Raw genomic sequence first — 21,079 nt, 5'->3', positions numbered from 1 at the left:
TGTAGCGTCTTTGTGTGCGTTTCTGCTGCGGAAACGCACACAAATCACACATGCGGTTTTTACACATGCGGATTTTCGTCATCTAATGCAAGTCTATGGGGAAAATTTGCATGCGTTTCCGCAAGAGAAATAGACATGCTGCGGATCTGAAAAACGCACCTCATATCAGTTTCCGCAGGTGCACAAAAACGCATAGTGGGCATGGGATTTCTAGAAATCCCATCCACTATGCTGTAACATCTGGCCGCTGTGGTTTTGACGCTGCATAAAACCGCAGCGTCAAAACCGCAGCAAATCCGCACCGTGTGCACATACCTTAACAGGCCACCATTTCAGGCAGGCCCGGAGGTCATTGTGTAACCTCTAGTTGCTTGACAACCATGGGCTATACACGCCCCATCACAACTTTCTAAATCTTCTTCGCTATTGATTGCAGCATCTAGAGGGCTAATGCTGCAGGAGCTCAGCAATCAGAAAAAAAGGGGTAGTCCACTACTTGGACAACCCATTCTCAATTGCTACATTCTCTCATGTAGAGTAAAAACACCTTATACTCACCTTTCTGTTCCAGCAACAGGTCGCTCATAACATTAAGCTCTGCAGCCAATCAGTGACCGATTCCCTCTGTTTGGCTGCAAGGCTCACTTGATATAACAATGCAACACGAGCCCCGTGACACCAGCCACTTATGTCGCTGGAATTGCGCCGGCACCAGAGGCAAATATAAGAAATCTTTATTCCACGTGGGAAAGCTGTAATTGAGAAGGGGTTGTACGAGTAGCGGAACAACACCATTAAGCCAAGCTCCTGGAGGAGAAGGTTCGGGCACTGCTCCTGTGCCTACATTATCACTATACGTCATAATGTGGTGATAATAATCCTTCCAGATTATGATGTACATTTACATCAAATGTTGGAAAGGGGTTAAAATGGAAAGAGTAAAGTACTTGTGTAAAAGGAACATTAATTTGTTTAATAACATTTAGCGGATTTGTTTACTGAAGGGGGAATATTATTTTCAGACAATGAGATTCTTTCAGATGTTTTTTTTTGCAGTTGGATAACATGATAATCATAATAAACCGTAATTAACATGCTGAAAAGTCAATGAGAACAGACATAGAAAATGTTTATAGTAAAGATAAAATAATTTAATTTTTACATGGTAGATTTTCTATTTGTAAAATATAAAAAAAAGTATTTGTGAAAGTTATATGAATACAAGTTAAAGAGCAGTGACAAATGCATGCGGAGACATTGAAAATAATATTTTTACAGTTTCATTAGTTAAAATTATATTAGCTATAGAGGTGGAAGTGGTAGCAGGCAAAAGCTACAATACTGGAGTCTCCTGCCAACCCACCCATAGCTGGGCTAGAAGAATTGCACTGAAAAGTCTGAATACACAATAACAAAAGTCTGTTAGCTGGAGCCATCTTTTACACAAGGTAATATTTTATAATCGTTATACTGTCTCATGTATCTAATATCATATTTACACAAATAAATACAGCCACATTATGGATTTTACCCCCATGCATACAAAACTACCTCATCTCTACCGCATGTATAAAATATAGTAATAATTTTTTTCTATATATCGTTTTCATCAACTTCCACTGGGGGAGGAGTTGATGGAGTAATTGAAGGCTGATGATTTAATGGGCCATTTTCAGGGATGGCTAGCATCACCGGATAGCCTACTTCTTGTACAAGAGAAAAGCGCGACACATCACAGCAGATTGCAAATTTGTCCTCAGACTCTCCGGCTTCATGCTCCATCAACATCTGAAATTCCCCAAAACGAATGATGCACTTTGGTGGAAGCTCAACCTTATTGAGGTAGCTCAGTTCCAATCCATCAACATAAAGTTTAGATTTCTTGCTGAGGTTTTTTATCTCAAAGGACGTTGTGGAAGTATTCAATGGTATAAAGAACTGCAAAGCGAATTGCATCCGGGAGACTTTGTTATGGAGCAACTTGAACTTACAGCTATTAACGTCCCGCCCGAACAAAACCATATCCTCTGCTTTGATCTCTTGTCTTCTGCACAAGTCAATGGCACTGAAAATTCTTCGGTCATGTTGGTGAGGATGGTACATTTTCATGTGCAGGCACGTGAGAGTCTGTTCTGTATCCACATCATTGTCCCCATCTGCGGAGGCCATTCCTACAGGAAACAGATAAAACCAATAATATGGTAATTTACATTTATCATTAGTGAGTACATAAACTTGTTTTATGGAGTGGAATACTTCGCTCAATGATAAGAGTACAGCAACTCATAAATTGCCATATCTCAGGTCATGATTAACTAACGATGCAACAATTCGTACGTGGCCAGTAGTTTGACGATACATAGATATTTCATTAATTGTCATGTAGCAAAAAATATCCCTAAATGTCCAAACTATGTCAAAACCGACCTTTAAAGGGGTTATCCAGGTTTGGCACATAAGTCTGGAGTCACTCTACAGAATGTGACTGCAGACGTATGAATCCTCACATCTCGCACAGTGCACACTGTCAGGATTCGACAATGCTGACGGCAATACCAGTGCGGTCATGCGACCGCAAGTATGCAATATGCATGCTTCCAACTAGACGTGCGTAGCCTCGCTCAATTCACTGGTATTGAGCAAAGCCGCGCATGTCTAGTCTGAACGTGACTGGGAGGGAGTATGCATATCGTATACTTGCAGTCACATGACCGCCCACTCCTGACACGGGAAAATCGTATTGCCTGCACATCAAGAGAGCACAAAAGCATTGTACAGTGTCACCTGTTCAATGTGCACGGCCAACTTTTTGTACAATACTTTTGCTTTTCGCATGGCACTATATGGTTTGGGGCTCTAATCAGAGAGCTACACCCCTTCATAAATTTATTATAATCCATGATACAATCTGGCTTTGGGACTTCTGTTGTGGTACCTCGGACAGTGACAAGGGAGCTGTTGTCACGGTGTATGATGGTCAAGATAAGGACATCGCTCTATTCCTCATACTTAACCACCAGCACGTTGTCACTGCATTGGGCTCTGCTCTCACCCCTTTTCAGGAGTAGCCCAATTAGCAGCTTAGGGAGGCCGCTCGGATTTCTTTGTGCTGTGCCGCATGCAACTGTACTTCTGGCAGAGAGGGTCTTAATGAGCAGGATGCTGGTGTAAAAGTTATCAATGTAGAGGTAACCCTTATCCAGTAGTGGGTGCAGCAATTCCCACACAATTTTCCCACTCACCCTCAGGACAGTTGTGCATTCAGGGGGGGCAATCTGGATGTCCTTCCCTTCGCTGACCTTAAATCTGTGGGTGTACCCTGAGGTACTCTCGCACAGATTGTACAGTTTAATTCCATACCCGGCTGGGTAAGTACTGCCAACATTTTAGCCTCCCTTTGAAATGAAGCAGAGATTGATCTATAGCAATGTACAGGGTGAGCCATTTATATGGATACACCTAAATTAAATGGGAATAGTTGGTGATATCAACTTCCTGTTTGTGGCACATTAGTATATGGGAGGGGGAAAACTTTTCCAGATGGGTGGTGACCATGGCGGCTGTTTTGAAGTCGGCCATTTTGGATCCAACTTTATTTTTTTCAATGGGAAGAGGGTCATGTGACATCAAACTTATTGAGGATTTCATAATAAAAACAATGGTGTGCTTGGTTTTAATGTAACTTTATTCTTTCATGAGTTTTTTACAAGTTTATGACCACTTATAAAATTAGTTCAAAGTGCTGCCCATTGTGTTGGATTGTCAATGCAACCCTCTTCTCCCACTCTTGACACACTGATAGCAACACTGCAGTAGAAATGCTAGCACAGGATTCCAGTATCCGTTGTTTCAGATGCTGCACTTCTTAAACTATATTCCCTTTTCTTTATTCCTCTTTTATTGACCGCCCTGGTCACCGTCACTGTGACACCCCCAGCACCGACCGGCCCGGCTACCCCACGGCCCAGGGGGGCGCGTCAAACTTGGCGTCACGAACAGGATATGAACCCACCCGTTATCACCGGGTAGTGTGCGCCTAGAGACTGTGTTTGATACTGAATGTGGTGCCCGCCCCAGAAGAACGGACGCCATTATGTGCGTGATTAAAGACAACAAGAAACCACCTCCCATCGTGGGCCGGGTTCCAGAATGGCGCCAAAAACGGGGCCCGCCCCGAGCAGCAGTGGCCATGTATGTAGATGTGTCCATCAAGATGGGGGGGCCGCCCCTAGGTGTGGCCGACCGCAAGCTGCCATGGAACCGCCCCCGAAAGGGGAGAGGAGAGAAGAAACCTGGGAGACAGGGAGGAGTCTCCAGCAGTCTAGACAGACCGCACCCGGCAGGCAGCATGGAGAGGAGTCCAGAGCAAGCTCCCGTCCGTGGCCTGCAGCACGCAGAGATGCCTCTCACCCTACAGGAGGCGATCTCCAAACTATCCCTGGAGGATACAGAGTTCCTCCATGCCGAAGTACAAGAGTTAGGCCGGAGGATGGAGAAGGCCCAGCAGGATACCATCGCTAGCCGGAAGGAGGAGCTGCAGGGGAAGATTGTGACCCGGCAGCAGCCAGCGCTGCCTTCCACCAGCAGCGCCCCAGCCCCGGCGGAGCCTGAACGGAGCCAGGAGGCAGAGAGCAGCACAGGAGCGGCCGCGGGAACAGGTAAGAGGAGTTTCCGTGTCCCGGGCGCTGAGTGCGCTGACCTGCTCCTGGGCCCCCTGGCGGAACCTCCAATCCCGGGCGCCGACTCCGCAGCCTTACTTCTAGGCCCCCTACCAGAGCCACCTGCCCCCGCACCCGAGTGGGTGTACGGAAGCCTCGTCTATGACTGGTCCAAGTTTGAGGACCAGCAGGGACTCCCTCTGACACCCAGACCCGCACCCCCGGTAGCCTGCCAAGGAGGAGAGGAGTTTCGGTGGGACAACCGGGAGAGGAACCTCATGGGGTTCCCGTGGGAGACTCAGACCCAAGCCCTCAGGAGGGAGGAGCACTGCAGGTGGGAGCTTCTGCAGTCGGAAAAGGAGCGACATATCCGGCAGGTGCGTTGGGAGCGAATGGAGGCCCGGAATATGGCAGCCAAAAACCGGGCCCGCAACACAAGATCTGCCACATCCAGTCCCCGTCTGGAGGGGATAGTGGTGAAATTCGACCTGGAAGCCGGGTGGGGCTTCATCAGAGAGCTGCAGATTGATCGGGACGTCTTTGTGAATCAGCGGGACGTCGAACCCCATCTTCAACAGAAACATACCGGCAGAGACCTCTACCCCGGTGACCGTGTCACCTTTACCCGACACAAGGGAGAGCGCAGGTGGTATGCCCTTCAGGTGTACAGAGTAGTGGAGGAGGGAAAGGACATGTCCCCGCAGTACGAGGCTGATGACCCGGCTGGGTCAGCCTGCAGGAATCAGGTGTTTCCCAGGAGGGAACACTACTATTGAGTGGAAACTGTACTGTAAATAGTTGCCCGGAGGGGTATAGCAGAGACACTGCAAGTTTAAAAAGTTGTGTGTGCATAATTACCCGGTAAGGGTACCAAAAACTGACAGGCTGAGGACTGTGAGCAGCCAAAAACTTTACCTGTAAATAGTTTGCACTTAAAGTGCCTCTTATTTGTTTTATATAAATAGAGCTCAGAACAAAAACCCGTTTGGCGTGGCCGAAGACGTGGTCCAGCGACTGGATCATCTATGCCCTGCAGCCACGCCCAGGGCCTACGTTGATAGTTTGCGGACGGGTCCCTCATGTTCATCAGAATTGCACCTTGTTCAGCTGAATGGACACCCGGTTACAGATCGCGCTGTAACCTGCTAAAAATGTTTGATATGAGAAATGTTTTATATACCTGAAGAAAGTTTTATAATGTTTTAAAAAGTCTTGATAAGAAACATGTAACGTTTAAGAAAAGTGAAGAAAAAGTTTGTTTATGATCTTATATGCGAATGCATTCTAAAAATTGTATGTCTAAAACCTTGTTTTACTCTGTTCCAGCCTGCGGACGTCCTGTGTTTTACCAGGGGGTTATGTGGCACCCCTGCGGGTTCAGTCACCACAGAGGTACTGCATCTCACCCAGAGGTGTAGTATCTCACTCTCAGGTAAGGAAGGAGTACTGCCCGGGACCCTAACACCTGCATCCAACACTACACTACTCCAGACCAGCAGGAGGGGCAAGATGCGCTGCTCCTCTGCTGAGCCCTGTCCCTGGCTGGAGTGGGGGGGAACCATGTAGTGGGTTTGGGTGGAGGAAGGAGTTTAGGGGAGCTCAGTAAGAAGCGATATAAAAAAGAGAGGGTGGAACATTCTAGAGGGGAGAAGAAGGAAGAAGAAGTGAGAGAGAGTCAGAGGAGGAGTTGTAAGCAGGAGCTCTGCTCAGGGGAAGCGCGGGCCTGAGTGAGGAGGAAGGAACGGGAGCAGAGAGAAGGCTCCAGGAGTGAAGAAAGGAGCCCAGGGGTACGGGCAGTGCTGGAGGCCACCCGTACACCCGAATCTACCAGGCGGTGGAGGGATCGGGTCGCAGAGGGGACCGGCCCCTAGCTAGTGAGAATTGCAACGTTCAACTAGGTAACCGGAGGGTGCAGCATTTTAGGTGCTGCAGCCAAAAGCCACATCTATTTCACCGAAAAGGTGGCCATAGAGGACCCAGGGGACAGAGAAGACGTCGCCAGACAAGGTCCGCGGTCACTGGATTGGGACACTGGGTGTGAGGTGCAGGGAGACGGCCAGAAGGAACACACAGAAGGGGGTCCTGTTATGTACTCCGGAGGGACCTGAGGGTTGGCTGAACCCCTCCCTGAGTAAGCACAGGACGGCGTGGGAAGTTATGATCTGCAGTTGTAACCAGGAGCAAAGTGAGAACTGTGAGTAAATCCGGAAGACTGCACCCCACTGTCTCTGAATTATTACTACTGCGCCATCATCCCCTGCACAGCAACATCTATACCATCACCATTTACTGCCCTGGAGCTAAGCTCTACCTGTGGAGAGCTAAACCAACTCTGCTGCATTAACACCAGCTCCAGAGGACCTGCTCCGCAGCGGCAGCTCCCTTTAGCCGCATACCACAGGTGGCGTCACGAACATTATATAAAAACTATATTCCCTTTATTATTATTCCCCTTTTATTGACCGCCCTGGGTCATCGCCACTGTGACACCCCCAGCACAGACCGGCCCGGCTACCGAGTACCCCACGGCCCAGGGGGGCGCGTCATATCCATATAAATGGTCCACCCTGTACTTTTGGGGGTTGTACGCCTCAGCAAATTTTCTGAAGTGTTCAACTACTGTCCGAATTTTATATAGAAGATCAAGGTTGGGCTCGTCTTAGGGAGGACCCTGTGTTATCACTGTAATGCAAAAATGTTATCCTTGTCATGGCCATACGGAATACCGGTGTGCTGTAGAGTATGTCAGTACTCCAGTGTTGCTGAATCTATTTTTTTTGACTATGCCCATATGCAGCAGAATGCCTCAAAATGTCAATTTCTGCTGCATTTACAGGGGTCCATCTGGCTTATGAGGAAGTGGGATTTTGGGGTGAAAAATTGATGGGCATACAAATTTGTCTGGGCCACCATAAGGTTTATTATTTCCTTGCTGAAAAAGAATTGAAACCATTTAATTTCAGTGAGACCTGTAACAGTAAATTAGATTCCTGAGACGCTCATGAAATCAAGAATAACTGGCTGATAATTTTCGGGGGGTGGAGCCAATACGGGATCGATTGCTGGGGGGGGGGGGGGGAATCACTCCTCACTACACTGTGTTCCAAATTATTATGCAAATAATATTTTCTCAGATTTTCCCAAATTACCTATATGAATTGCAGTCATTGTAATTTTCCAGTCAAATAACTATTAGAGTACAATTGAAAGGTTTTTGTACAAACTGCCTATGATAACAGTATATTTTAAAAAAATAAAAAACTCAAACTGCACTCAAAATGCATGTTCCAAATTATTATGCACAGCAGAGTTTTCAACCTTTTCATTTTAATAAAGAACAAAAAAATGGTCATTTTTGAAATTATAAGCATTAGCAGGTTATTACAAACTGAAATCAAACAGTTTTCAACTCAAAACTTTATTCTAGGTGATGTTGCATTTGTACATAGGACCGCTTCTGAACTCTCTCGTTCATTGAATTTGTCAGGTTTTGGATGGTTTCTGCTTCAATTGTTTTGCATGAGGACAGAATACCCTCCCAGAGCTGTTGCTTAGATGTGAACTGCCTCCCGCCATCATAGACATTCCTTTTGATGATGCTCCAGAGGTTCTCAATGGGGTTGAGGTCAGGGGAGCATGGGTGCCACACCATAAGTTTGTCCCCTTTTATGCCCATAGCAGCCAGAGATGCAGATATGTTATGTGCAGCATGAGACGGGGCATTATCATGCATGAAAATGATCTTCCTGCGGAATGCACGGTTCTTCTTCTTGAACCATGGAAGGAAGTGCTGTTTGAGAAACTCAACATACATTATGGAGTTCATCTTTACCCCTTCAGGGATCCTAAAATGGCCGACAATCTCTCTCCCCATGATTCCAGCCCAAAACATTACTCCTCCTCCTCCTCGTTAGCGCCGTAGCCGTGTTTGCATGGGGTGTCCATCAACCAGCCATCCTCCACTCCATCCATCTGGACCATCGAGATCATTTTCATGCATGATAATGCCCCGTCTCATGCTGCACATAACACATCTGCATCTCTGGCTGCTATGGGCACAAAAGGGGACAAACTTATGGTGTGGCCCCCATGCTCCCCTGACCTCAACCCCATTGAGAACCTCTGGAGCATCATCAAAAGGAGTGTCTATGATGGCAGGAGGCAGTTCACATCTAAGCAACAGCTCTGGGAGGGTATTCTGTCCTCATGCAAAACAATTGAAGCAGAAATCATCCAAAACCTGACAAATTCAATGGACGAGAGAGTTCAGAATCTCCTTTCGAACAAGGAGTCCCATGTGCAAATGTAACATCACCTAGAATAAAGTTTTGAGTTGAAAACTGTTTGATTTCAGTTTCTAATAACCTGCTAATGCTTATAATTTCTAAAATGACCATTTTTTTGTTCTTTATTAAAATGAAAAGGTTGAAAACTCTGCTGTGCATAATAATTTGGAACATGCATTTTGAGTGCAGTTTGAGTTTTTTACTTTTTTAAAAATATACTGTTATCATAGGCAGTTTGTACAAAAACCTTTCAATTGTACTCTAATAGTTATTTGACTGGAAAATTACAATGACTGCAATTCATATAGGTAATTTGGGAAAATCTGAGAAAATATTATTTGCATAATAATTTGGAACACCATGTAGAGGAGAAGGAAGAGAAATAGAGAAATGTGGGCTCTTTCTCACTGCCTGAATCTGTGTCATAGGCAAAGAAAGTGTATGCATCCTCTGTTGAATAGTGTCTTTTTGACGAATGGGACATTTTAATTTTATTCTTCAAAATACTTGCAATGTGTGTGTAAGTGGTGCTTTTACACGTGTATTTTGTGGGACGTGAGTAAAGGGTACTATTTATTATTAAATGTACTATAAAAAAAATAAAGAGAAAATAAAAAAGTACAGAAAAAGAAAAAAGTAGAGGAAAAAAGTGACAAGGAAAGATTTAGAAGAAACACTTAGAAGAAAAAAAAATAAAGAAAAATCAGTAGAAGTAAAAAAAAGTTTGCATAAAAAAAAAAAAAAAATTACACTAATGCCCTACCTATAAAGTTACTCGGTGCTATTATTTTTTTGCAAAAGAAAAATGGACCTCACTAACACTGTGACATACGCTCCCTTAATGCGCTTCCTATGAAGTTACTGGCGCAAACTATTATTTTTCTGCAAAAGAAAAACGTACATCAATAACGATTCACAGCGATTGCCGAAGCGGGGAAAGGGGCGGTACAACCCCCGGGGTGACGTGCAGGGATGGTCTGCTGTCAGACACAGCGGCCATCTTAACTCTGTCACCGCGCGGTGACTGGAAATATCGTGTACGGTGGATGTCGTGAAGGGGTTAATGTTTATAAAGTGCTTTTTCAGGTGGGCTATGGAGTGTACAGGCCTGAAAAAAAAAAAAAAATGTTTTGTACACATACCCGAGCAAGGTTTTACCAGCTTATATATCCAATATTGTATTTTTTAGGTTGCTGCAGTCCAAGCTTGTAGTGAATTTTTTTTGAAGGTTATTGCAGACATGCCAGACCTCGATATTAAAACTTAACTAGGAATGCGATTTAATGATTTATTCACATTAATGATTCACTCTAACTCATATATTTTTAAGTAATTATATAATATACAATATGCATGTCTGAAATATCCACATTCCTAAGAAAAATGGCATTGTAATGGGCAGCATGGTGGCTCAGTGGTCAGAACTGTTTTGCAGTGTTGGGGTCCTGGGTTCAAATGCCACCAAGGACAACATTGGAAAGGAGGTTGTATGTTCTCCTCGTGTGTGCGTGCGTGTCCTCAGACATTCTAGTCTAGTAGCTACTGGTATCCACAGCACTCACGTGTCACACTACATATTTTACAGCAGGATAAAAACACTCCTTGTAGCAGTTCTTAGGAGTATTTTTACCTGAAGAAGAGCATGTAATTTAGGCAACATCCCCACTATCAGTATTTGGTCAGTATTGTTTCTCAGGAGTGGGAGCCAAAACCAGGTGCGGAACAATCAGAGAAAAGGTATAATAGAAACAAGTCACCAATTCTGCATTTATCACCCACTCCTGGTTTCGGCTCCCACTCCTGAGAAAAAATACTGACCGAATACTGATAGTGGGGCCGTGGCCATACAGTACAGCTATCCAGCATGCCATCCTTCATAGACACTGCAGAGCGCAGGCATGCTTGCGCTCTGCAGTGTCTCTGAAGGATGAAAAGCTGGATGGCAGCGCTCAGCTGCGATCCAGCCTGTCATCTCAATGCCATCCCAGTGTGGGAGAATTCTCCTGCTCAAGCGACAAGCGCAGGAGAATTCTCCCACGCTGTCAATGACGTGCATAAGGTGAGCTGAGTTCATTGGACATGAGCTCACCTCATGCACGTCACTGACAGCGTGGGAGAATTCTCCTGCGCAGGAAAATTCTCTCACGCTCACCGCATGCGCAGGGGATTTCTCCCACGCTGTCAGTGACGTGCATGAGGTGAGCTGAGTTCATTGGACATGACTTCGGCTCATCTTTATGTCGTCACAGCCAGACACTGAGGAGTGCAAGCATGCCTGCACTTCTCAGTGTCTGTGGCATGGCAAGCTGGATGGCAGCTTTCGGCTGCGATCCAGCCTGTCATGTGAATGTAGCAGAGCTGGAGCCGTCCTGGGAACCATGGAAAGGTAAGTATGATGTTGGTTTATTATTTTACTTTTATTGCAGGAGATCGTTGGCTTCAGCTGGAATGGGTGTGATGGTAAGTATGGTTTAATTTAGAACAATAAAGAATTGTGTGTTTATTTCAATTAAAGGACTTTATTCTGGGTGTTGTGTTTTTTTTAACTTTGACTATGGGGTTAGTAATGGGGGTGTCTTATAGACGCCTCTTCATTACTAACCTGGGCTTGATGTCAGCTGGCATTATATGCTGACATCAACCCCAACCCTATTACCCCACTGCCACCGCTACAGGGCAGTGGGAAGAGCGAGACTAAGTGCCAGAATTGGCACATCCTATGGATGTGCCATTTCTGGGGCGGCTGACGGCTGGTGTTTCTAGCCTGGGAGGGGGCCAATATTCATGGCACCCTTCCTGGGCTATTAATATCAGCCCCCAGCTGTCTGCCTAGCCTTTGCTAGCTATTAAAATAGGGGGGACCCCACGTCATTTTTTTTGGGGTCCCCCATTTTAATAACTAGTAAAGGCTAGGTATTCAGCTGGGGGCTTCAAACATCTGCCCCAGCCGTCTGCTTAACCTCCGCTAGAGACTAAAATTACGGGGAACCCCACGCCGATTTTTTTTTTAATAAATCCTTTAACACTAAATGACAAGTACAGTAATCAACACTATCACTGTACTTCTTATATATGTGACTGACATGTTTCTATGTATCTAATCTATGTGTGATGCTCTATTCTTTCTGTTCTAAATTGTCTGGTACCGATGCTGAATTGCCGGCCGGCTTTTTTAAAGAGACGGTGCATGAAAACACTATTATTTTTTTTAATAAATCCTTTAACACTAAATGACAAGTACAGTAAGCTGAGCGCTGCCATCCAGCTTGTCATCCTTCAGAGACACTGCAGAGCGCAGGCATTATGGGAACTTCCGATTCCAGTATTCGATATTCTAAAAGTATCGGAACTCCGATACCACGAATATCGGTCGATACCCGATATTTCAGTATCGGAATGCTCAACACTACTCAAGACATACCACTTTGCTAACAATTGCCCTATAAGATGACTGAGTTCTATGGGTGCAAAGAATTTACATGTTGCAGATCTCAAATATGCTGTCGTGCTGAAAGAATTGACATGCATCAGATTTAAAAAAAAAAAAGGGGGCTCTGATGGCTCAAATCCACAAAGAAAGACTAAGCAGCATGTGCATGAGATTCCAGAAAGCTCATTCACTTTGAGTACAGTAAATTGCAGCATTTTTTACCTTAAAAAAAAACACACAGAAAAGATAGCAGCAAAAGCATAGCGTGTGAACAGGCCCTAACTCAAAAGTGAAATACATAGGCATATATAAGAGAAGGAGCTTACTATTTATGAATGAAAACATTGCTATATCCATATAATTCTTCTATGCTTACAGAATATAATAGAAAAAGTACAATGGAGTCCATTTTTGACCATCAGGACTTTCTTGAATGCAAAAAAAATGAAAATAAAAAATAAATTGCAAAGCTTCTCCTACTTACTGTAATATTTAAAACAGGCTGCACGCAGATTTTCACTGACCCATAGACTAGTATGGGTGATTTTGATCGGTGACAGATTAAAAATGGACATGTGTCTGCAATGTTTTTTTGTGGACACACAGTCCGTAAAAAAAATGCGTATCTGTAAACAGCACCATAGTCTATACTAGATAATGATAAAACTGATCTAAGGCCAGGTTCAGATGGCCCCATTTTATGGTCTGTATACAGACCTCAATGCTGGTCTCCAGACAATGTAGGAAAATAGATCAAGGAGTTTGATCACGCCAGTTCAAATTCCGGCAGGAGGATCAGACCGAAGGATGCCATGTCTCAGGCGGGTGCAGCGCAGCAATGACAAACCAGAGGGAAGACGGAAGAGACTGCACATCTAAGGTAAATAAACAGTCAATAACTCTTTAATCTGTATCCATGGTAATCATGATTCTGGGCGAGTGACTCGCCAGAAACGCGTTGGTTTTAAATCACTTTGTCATTTTAATGGATACAGATTAAAGAATTGTTGACTTTTATTTACCTTGGATGTGCCGCCTCTTCCGTCTTCCACCTGGCTGGTCTCCAGACCTGAACTTACAGCCTCTTGGGTACATATGAGGCAAGGTCAGGTCTGGAGAAGCAAGGTCAGTTAGGGTATAGCGGTACATATACGGACCATGAATTAAATCCATCTGAACCTGACCTAAGGGTATGTGCACACAGCGCCATTTAGTTTTCTCAGGCAAAGCTGCTTCAGGAAAGCGGTGACATTTGTTTAACTGAGGCAGCTTCGCTGCTGTTCTTTTGGTTACTTTCACTGTATACTGTTAAGTATAGAGAACAGACGGCTTCAGAGCAGAAACAGGCCGAAGAATGAGCATGTCACTTCTTTTCAATGGTTTTCAAACTCTGAAGCGGTTAAAGTGACATAAGATGGAACATGTGCACAGCAATGTCATTTTGACATTGCTGTGCGCTATGTTCATTTTATGGGGTGTTTTTGCAGGCGGATACCACAGAATTTGCATGAAAAAAGATGTTGCATGCACATACCGTAATAGTGTTTGTTCTCTGCTGCTTAAACCCAAGGGTGCCCTGCGACACAATCTTTGCCCACATTTTGTGTATAAAGAGAGCCCAGGATTCACTGAATGACCCTAATCCTGTCAAGTATTACCAAATTATAGGGCAATACATATTGATAGATACACATTATGATAGCTCATTATCAAGTTAAAAATACCTATAGTGATCAAATAAAATGGTGGGTAAAAAAGTAAAATAAAAAACGGCAACAAAAAAAAAGTAAATGTGAATGGTGTCTAAGTACAGAAAAACAACAAGACCTTTAACTCAATTTTGTCAGAGTAAAATGTGAAAGTGACAAAACAAAAAAATGTATCTTTGGGTCTTGTAAGGATAGTAATACTTTTCTAAAATACAATACTGTGCAAGATTAGTAATAACTAGACAACATCACCACAGGCAGAACAGCAGTTCCTTCTTCTCAGAAATATCAGACAGCTAATTTAGGTATTTACTAAGAATTCTGACTTGCACAACTTTCTGGCTGTGACTGTCATCATCTATAGTATCTAGAATTATAATCTATAGTATCCAGAATTATATTCTCTACGATAGCGGTTAATTTACTTTTTTTTTTTTTTTTTTTAATAGTGGTAACCTTTGCACCTATGCTTTGGGAGATCTGCTGACATAGCATCTTTAACAGGAAGCAACTGTCCCACTGTAATTCTTGGCTAAATACTGAGGTCAGCGTCATTTAGCATCTGCTTATAGGGGGTTTACACAATATGACTATGAGAGCTGAGTGAGGGGGATGGGGATAGTTATCACCCATTCTATAGAAAGCTGCTAGGAAATTCCCAGGCATGATGTAACCATGGTGGAATGTGTGTTCAAGAAAAAGGAACACCAAAACTAAAAACAGAACTGAAAATGCCTTAGGCTATGTGCCCACGTTGCATAAATGAAGCAGAAAATTTCTGCTTCATTTCAGCAAGTCCTCTCCCGGAAAAACGCATGCGGAATTCCGCACGCGTTTATCGCGCATTTTTCGCGCGTTTATCACATGCGGAATTGCCTTGCGTTTTTTATGCATTGGACAAAGGCAATTCCGCTTGTGGAAACGCAAAATTAAATGACATGCTGCGGATTTTTGAACGCGGCATAAACGCTGCGGAAAAATCCGCAGCATGTGCATAGAACTTGCGGAATCCCATTGGGGACCATGGGGTGCGGATATACATGTGTTTTTCAAGCGTTTACGCTGCGGAAATTCCGCAGCATATACGCTTGAAAAATGCTACGTGGGCACACAGCCTTATAACTACATAGACACAGAGGGGACATCTACTAAGCAAAATTCTTCCATCCACAGCAAAAATCACAGGGAAGGCAAGGCTGCATTAACCTCTTAGGGCCATTTACACTGGGTTTGTTAAAAATGCTTGCTGTGTAAACAAACTGCAGCACAAAAGTATAGCATAGATCATTCAGTGAGCATCACTTACTTTGGTCTGCCTGTGTAAACAGGCATTCAGACGACCGCCAATTGTCGGTCCATGTAAAATAAGTGCGTTTTTTTCCCCCATTCATTTGAATTGGTGAAAAATACTGTAAAACCGCTGAAAGAATTGACATGCTCGGGCTGCTTCAAATCTACAAGGACAAAATAAACAGCGTGTGCAAGAGATTTCAGAAATCTCATTCACCTTGCTGGGGCAGTAAGAAGCTGCATTTTTTTTTGCTGGAAAATCATGGAAAAATAATAATGCAAGATGTTAACACACGCTTACATGCCACAGTCAATGAGGTTTTGTGTATCTGGCTCAATAAAGTGGGAGGGTCACCCTATCAGCATTCATGTGGTCCCAGTGGGTTGCCTCAGACTAGTATATGCTTAGAAATCACTATATAAAAACATGAGCGCTCTCTTGGAATGCAGCAACATAAAAAATATTGTTTTATCTATGAGATGTGCAAACATCATAGAACATTTAAAAGAATAATAAAACAAACAAAACAACAACATATCTTTGGTATCTCTGTGATTAAGGTGGCTCAGTGGTTAGCACTGCAGAACTGGGCTTAAATCCAACCAAGGACAACATCTACAAGGAGTTTGTATGTGTTTCCTCCAGGTTCCTCCAAAGACACCGCCAGTGTTTTGTGCCTTTTTTTGTACTCAGTTCATTATTCTACTTGTGCCTTTTTTGAAGCCTATCCTATATTTGCTCCCTTATTTTTTCCGGTTTGTCAGTAGTTTAGCAATTCTAGATATTTTTAAAAAGTTGCAAAATTTGGAGCAACTCCATTCCAGAGTGCCCCCCCCCCCCATGTGTTATTGAGTACCCCAGTATTTTGACACAATTTTTGCGTGAATATGGCCATAGTGATAGGGAACCTGATGTCTGTATGGCGCTGTGGTATATGATGGTGCTATATAAACAAGAATAATAAACATATAATTGTACCAACCCTTACAATAAAAGTAACACATTACTCTGACCTGATCATAAAATGCAAACATTTAAAATAGCTATAGTCCCCCTCCCCCCAAAAAGTTATTAAGTGAAAGTGCAAGTAAATCCTACTAAAATCATGCAGTGAGTCACCCTTCCAGAAGTGCAGTGGTTAATCTGGAGCTAGGTAAAGTCCAATCCTGTCCCATGGTGGTGATACATGTGGGGCAGGACACTGCCCGGGGTACAGCACATATGTCAGCCCCGGCGTCCATACATGGGGAAAACGACCACAGACAGGACTGGTGGTCCATACATGGGGTGAATGGCCGACACACAGGACTACTGGTCAGTACGGAGAGCCAGTGGCGCGCACAGCACGAGCGGCTCCCGCCTCGGGGCAGCACTCACCTGCAGTAATGACACTCGCTCGCTCCTCCGTGCAGTGTTATCTGGGGCTGATTAGCCTCTGCTCTGCTGTTGGGTGTCAGTCAGGATCCCGCCCAGTCCTAGCTCCCGCCCTCCAGTGCGGTGTGACGGACGGGGACGGGGCACGGACCTCCAGTGCTGCCAGCTAAGAGTACGTACCCTGCGCTCGTGTTCTCCCTCCTCACTGCCCCCTCTGTCCTGGCACAAGACTCGTCAGCCGCCCCTCCCGCCATTATTCCCTCACACTATTTATTATTGTTTCTTCAGTCACTGCTCCTTCCGGCTCCACAGGCAGGAATTCCCCTGTGACGTCACTGGCGCACAGACAATCCCAGCAGTGATGTCCCCCAGGGTCTGCAGGACCATCGTTACCACTGCCAGTATCAGCACTGCTATTAAGTATCATCTCCCAATCATTATTCCCACACAGTAGCACCATTGTTACCAGTCTGTGATGGTGCAGTGTAATGTACAATTGTTATTATTTAGTTTTGGCTGTTGGTGGGAAGAGAAAAATATGTATATTCTGCCATTGTTTTTTTTTAAACTTTTAAAGGACATTGAAACTTGATTGTGTGAATCGATACAATGAGGACACTACTTTCTTAGTGTTTTATTACTTTTACACAATATTTCTTTTTCTAACTCTGTAACGTCAGCCTGCAGTCTTGTGATGGGGGAAGGACAGGTCCTCGGCTCGCAGCGACTTACTATGACACTGCAGAGCAGCAGATGGGGTTTTCCATAATTAACCCCTTTACCCCCGAGGGTGGTTTGCACGTTAATGACCAGGCCAATTTTTACAATTCTGACCACTGTCACTTTATGAGGTAATTACTCTGGAACGCTTCACCAGATCCCCCTGATTCTGAGATTGTTTTTTCATGACATATTGTACTTCATGATAGTGCAAAAATTTCTTCGGTATCACTTGCGTTTATTTCTCAAAAAATCGTAAATTTGACGAAAATTGTGAAAATTCCGCAATTTTCAAACTTTGAATTTTCATGCCCTCAGAGAGATATGTCACACAAAATAGTTAATAAATAACATTTCCCACATGTCTACTTTACATCAGCATAATTTTGGAACCAAAATTTTTTTTTTTGTTAGGAAGTTATAAGGGTTAAAGGTTGATCATCAATTTCTCATTTTTTCAACAAAATTTACGAAACAATTTTTTTAGGGTCCACATCACATTTGAAGTGACTTTGAGTGGCCTTTATAAAAGAAAATATCCAAAAGTGACACCATTCTAAAAACTGCACCCCTCAAGGTGCTCAAAACCACATTCAAGAAGTTTATTTTTGGAATGTGGAAAAAAACAATGAACAATAATTTTTTTTCACAAAATTTTTACTTTGGAACCAAATTTTTTTATTTTTGCAAGGTGGCCAGGAAAAAATGGACCCCAAAATGTGTTGTACAATTTCTCCTGAGCACGATGATGCCCCATATGTAGGGGAAAACTGTTAATTGGGCGAACAACAGGGCTCGGAAGGGAAGGAGCGCCATTTGACTTCTTCAATATAAAATTTGCTTGAATAATTAGCGGACGCCATGTTGCGCTTGGAGAGCCCCTGATGTGCCTAAACTGTGGAAACCCCCCACAAGTGACCCCAATTTGGAAACTAGACCCCTCAGGGAACTTACCTATATGTGTGGTGAGCACCTTGAACCCCAAGTGCTTCACAGAAGTTTATAACATTGAGCCTTAAAAATATAATTTTCACATTTTTCCCACAAAAATGTTTTTCAGTCCCCAATTTTGCATTTTCATAAGGGTAACAGGAGAAACTGCAGCATATCATTTGTTGTGTAATTTCTTCTGAGTAAGCCGATACCCTATATGTGGGGCGAAAACCACTGTTTGGGCGCACGGCAGGGCTCGGAAGGGAAGGCGCGCCATTTGACTTCTTTAATGTAAAATTTGCTGGAATAATTAGCGGACGCCATGTCGCATTTGGAGAGCACCTGATGTGCCTAAACAGTGGAAACCCCCCCACAAGTGACCCCAATTTGGAAACTAGACCCCTCAGGAAACTTACCTAGACATGTGGTGAGCACCTTGAACTCCCAGGTGCTTCACAGAAGTTTATAACGTGGGGCCGTGAAAATAAATCCCATTTCCCACAAAAATGTTTTTTAGCCCCAAATTTTTTATTTTCAAAGGGATTACAGGAGAAAATGGACCCCAAAATTTGTTGTGCAATTTCTCCTGAGCACGCAGATACCTCATATGTGGGGGAAAACTATTGTTTGGGCGCATGGCAGGGCTCAGAATGGAAGGAGTGTCATTTTGGAACTCAGACTTTGATGGAATAGTCTGAAGGTGTCATATCGCGTTTGGAGAGCCCCTATTGTGCCTAAAATGTGGAAAGCCCCTACAAGTAACCTGTTTTGGAAACTAGACGCTTCATGGAATTTATTCAGATGTGTGGTGAGCACCTTGAACCCACAGGTACTTCACAAAATTTTATAACGTGGTCTGTAAAAATGAAAAAAAATATTTTTCCCACAAAAATACAGTTTTAGCCACAAATTGTTTCATTTTCACAAGGATAGCAGGAGAAAATGGACCCCAGAATTTGTTGTGCAATTTTTCCTATGTATGCCGATACCCCATATGTGGTTGAAAACTACTTTTGATTCACAGTTGAAAGCTCAGAAGGGAAGAAGTGTCATATTGGAGTTCAGATTTGGCTGGACTGATTTGAGGGTGCCATGTCACATTGGCAGAACCCCTGAGGTGCCAGAACAGCAGACCCCCCCATAAGAGACCCCATTTTACAAACTACACCTCTCAATGAATTAATCTAGGGGTGCAGTGAGCATATTGACACCACAGGTGGGTCACAGAATTTTATACCATTGGGCAGTGAAGAAAAAAATAAATACATTTTTACCACCAAAATTTTGTTTTACCCCAGATTTTAAATGTTCACACTGGGAAATGGGTAAAAATGGTACAAAAATTTTCCCACAATTTCTGCTAAATGTAGACATACCCCATATGTATATGCACACGGTGAAACTATGGAGGGATGGAGCGCTATTGCCTCCTGGAGCGCAGATTTTTCTAGAATAGTGTGCAGACTCCATATACAGAGCCCTTAAGTGCTAGAATAGCAGAATCTCCCCTCAAGTGACTCCATTTTGGAAATTATACCCCGTTTGGAATTTATCTACAGGTCTAATGACGATTTTGACTCCTTGGGTCTTTTCCAGAAACAAGCAGCAGTGGATGTTGCTGAATGAAAATTGCAAACTGCCTTTGTAGTGACCAGTACGTTGTGCTCAGCTCATGCTTATGGAAACACACACCTGTAAATTAGGCAGGTTCTCATTGCTACAGGAATGCCAAACATGTGAACGCTAACTGTGGTTTAGGCAAATACTGGGGCTCAGAAGGGAGGGGGCATTTCGATTTGGGACTGGAGAATTTGCTCAATTTCTTTTGAGGGATGATGAGCTATGGCGCTTTTCCAGAACCTTTGTGCTACCAGTAATGTGGAAGCCTCTGTATTTCTGATAACAGATGACGGACCTGAGTGGGGACTTGCTTTTTTTGTGGATTGAGTTGAAGCTTTTGTTGGGAACATTTTACATAACATTTTGGATCACATTTATCCTAAGCGTTACACTGAGCACTTATACTGGGGTTTTCATCTAAATCTCCGAGTGACGTGATTCAGATGAAACCCCGACGGATCCATTCAGTATAATGACGCAGCAGAGTTACTCTGGACTCCATCTGGCCTCTGTCCTTTTCAGAAGTGCACAAAACTGTGGCTGACGTCACTTTTATGCACGCCTAATAAAAAGACGGACTCCGACAGATAATAGGCCAGACGGCGTCCACAATGCCTCCATCTACCTCATTATAGGGAATCTTCTGCCTGGGTTTCCGTCTGAATCACGTATTTCAGAGATTTACACTGAAACCCCGGTGTAAGCGCTCAGCGCAGAGTGCAGGATAAATGTGAGCCGAGCCTTACTGCGATCTTTGGAAGGCAAAATGAACAAATCAACAGCAGGTGAAGAATTGGTTTTATTTATTTTTTTACGCTTTTCCTCATGCAGTATAATTGATTAGACGACTTTATTCTTTGGGACGGTGCGATTACAGTGATACCAAATTAATATCGGGTTTTTATGTTTGGCTGCCGTCACACACTAAAAGACTCTTTTTATTGCGAAAACCAGTTTTTGCATCGCCATATTTTGAGAGCTCTAGTTTTTCCATATTTTGGCCGACAGTCATGTGACGGCTTGTTTTTTGTGGGACCAGTTGATGTTTTTCTTGGTAC

At 43.7% G+C, this 21,079-nt stretch overlaps 2 protein-coding genes across 4 annotated transcripts in view; one reads left to right on the top strand and one right to left on the bottom strand.

The window, feature by feature from the left end:
* Positions 1-1,129: 1,129 nt before the first annotated feature.
* TIFA (TRAF interacting protein with forkhead associated domain) lies at positions 1,130-17,063 on the bottom strand. 3 transcript variants are annotated; one of them, XM_073640658.1, is made up of 2 exons: positions 16,929-17,063; positions 1,130-2,171 (listed from the first exon to the last, which is right to left on the bottom strand). In XM_073640658.1, the coding sequence occupies exon 2, from the start codon at positions 2,167-2,169 to the stop codon at positions 1,594-1,596; it is 576 nt and encodes a 191-aa protein (XP_073496759.1). In that variant the 5' UTR covers positions 2,170-2,171; positions 16,929-17,063; the 3' UTR covers positions 1,130-1,593. The 3 variants fall into 3 exon arrangements, with proteins under 3 accessions (XP_073496759.1, XP_073496751.1, XP_073496769.1); XM_073640650.1 differs by having other exon boundaries at positions 16,752-17,032; XM_073640668.1 differs by lacking the exon at positions 16,929-17,063 and adding an exon at positions 16,473-16,706.
* The window catches only part of ALPK1 (alpha kinase 1), a 186,719-nt gene continuing 182,421 nt past the window's right edge, over positions 16,782-21,079 (top strand). Inside the window, exon 1 of the mRNA XM_073640626.1 lies at positions 16,782-16,920. The gene's annotated coding sequence lies outside the window, so the exon portion shown is untranslated. The remainder of the gene's footprint in view (positions 16,921-21,079) is intronic.

This window comes from Phyllobates terribilis, unplaced genomic scaffold (genome assembly GCF_046119375.1).
Source record: "Phyllobates terribilis strain yellow unplaced genomic scaffold, ASM4611937v1 Scaffold_1__5_contigs__length_1240528914, whole genome shotgun sequence".
NCBI classification, from domain to species: Eukaryota; Metazoa; Chordata; class Amphibia; order Anura; family Dendrobatidae; genus Phyllobates; species Phyllobates terribilis.
Note: the sequence above shows the minus strand (reverse complement) of the source record. Positions and strands in the feature narration are given on the sequence as shown.

Bases quoted from the DNA above. Each gene is read 5' to 3' on its own strand.
- TIFA (XM_073640658.1), bottom strand. From the start codon at position 2,169: ATGGCCTCCGCAGATGGGGACAATGATGTGGATACAGAACAGACTCTC.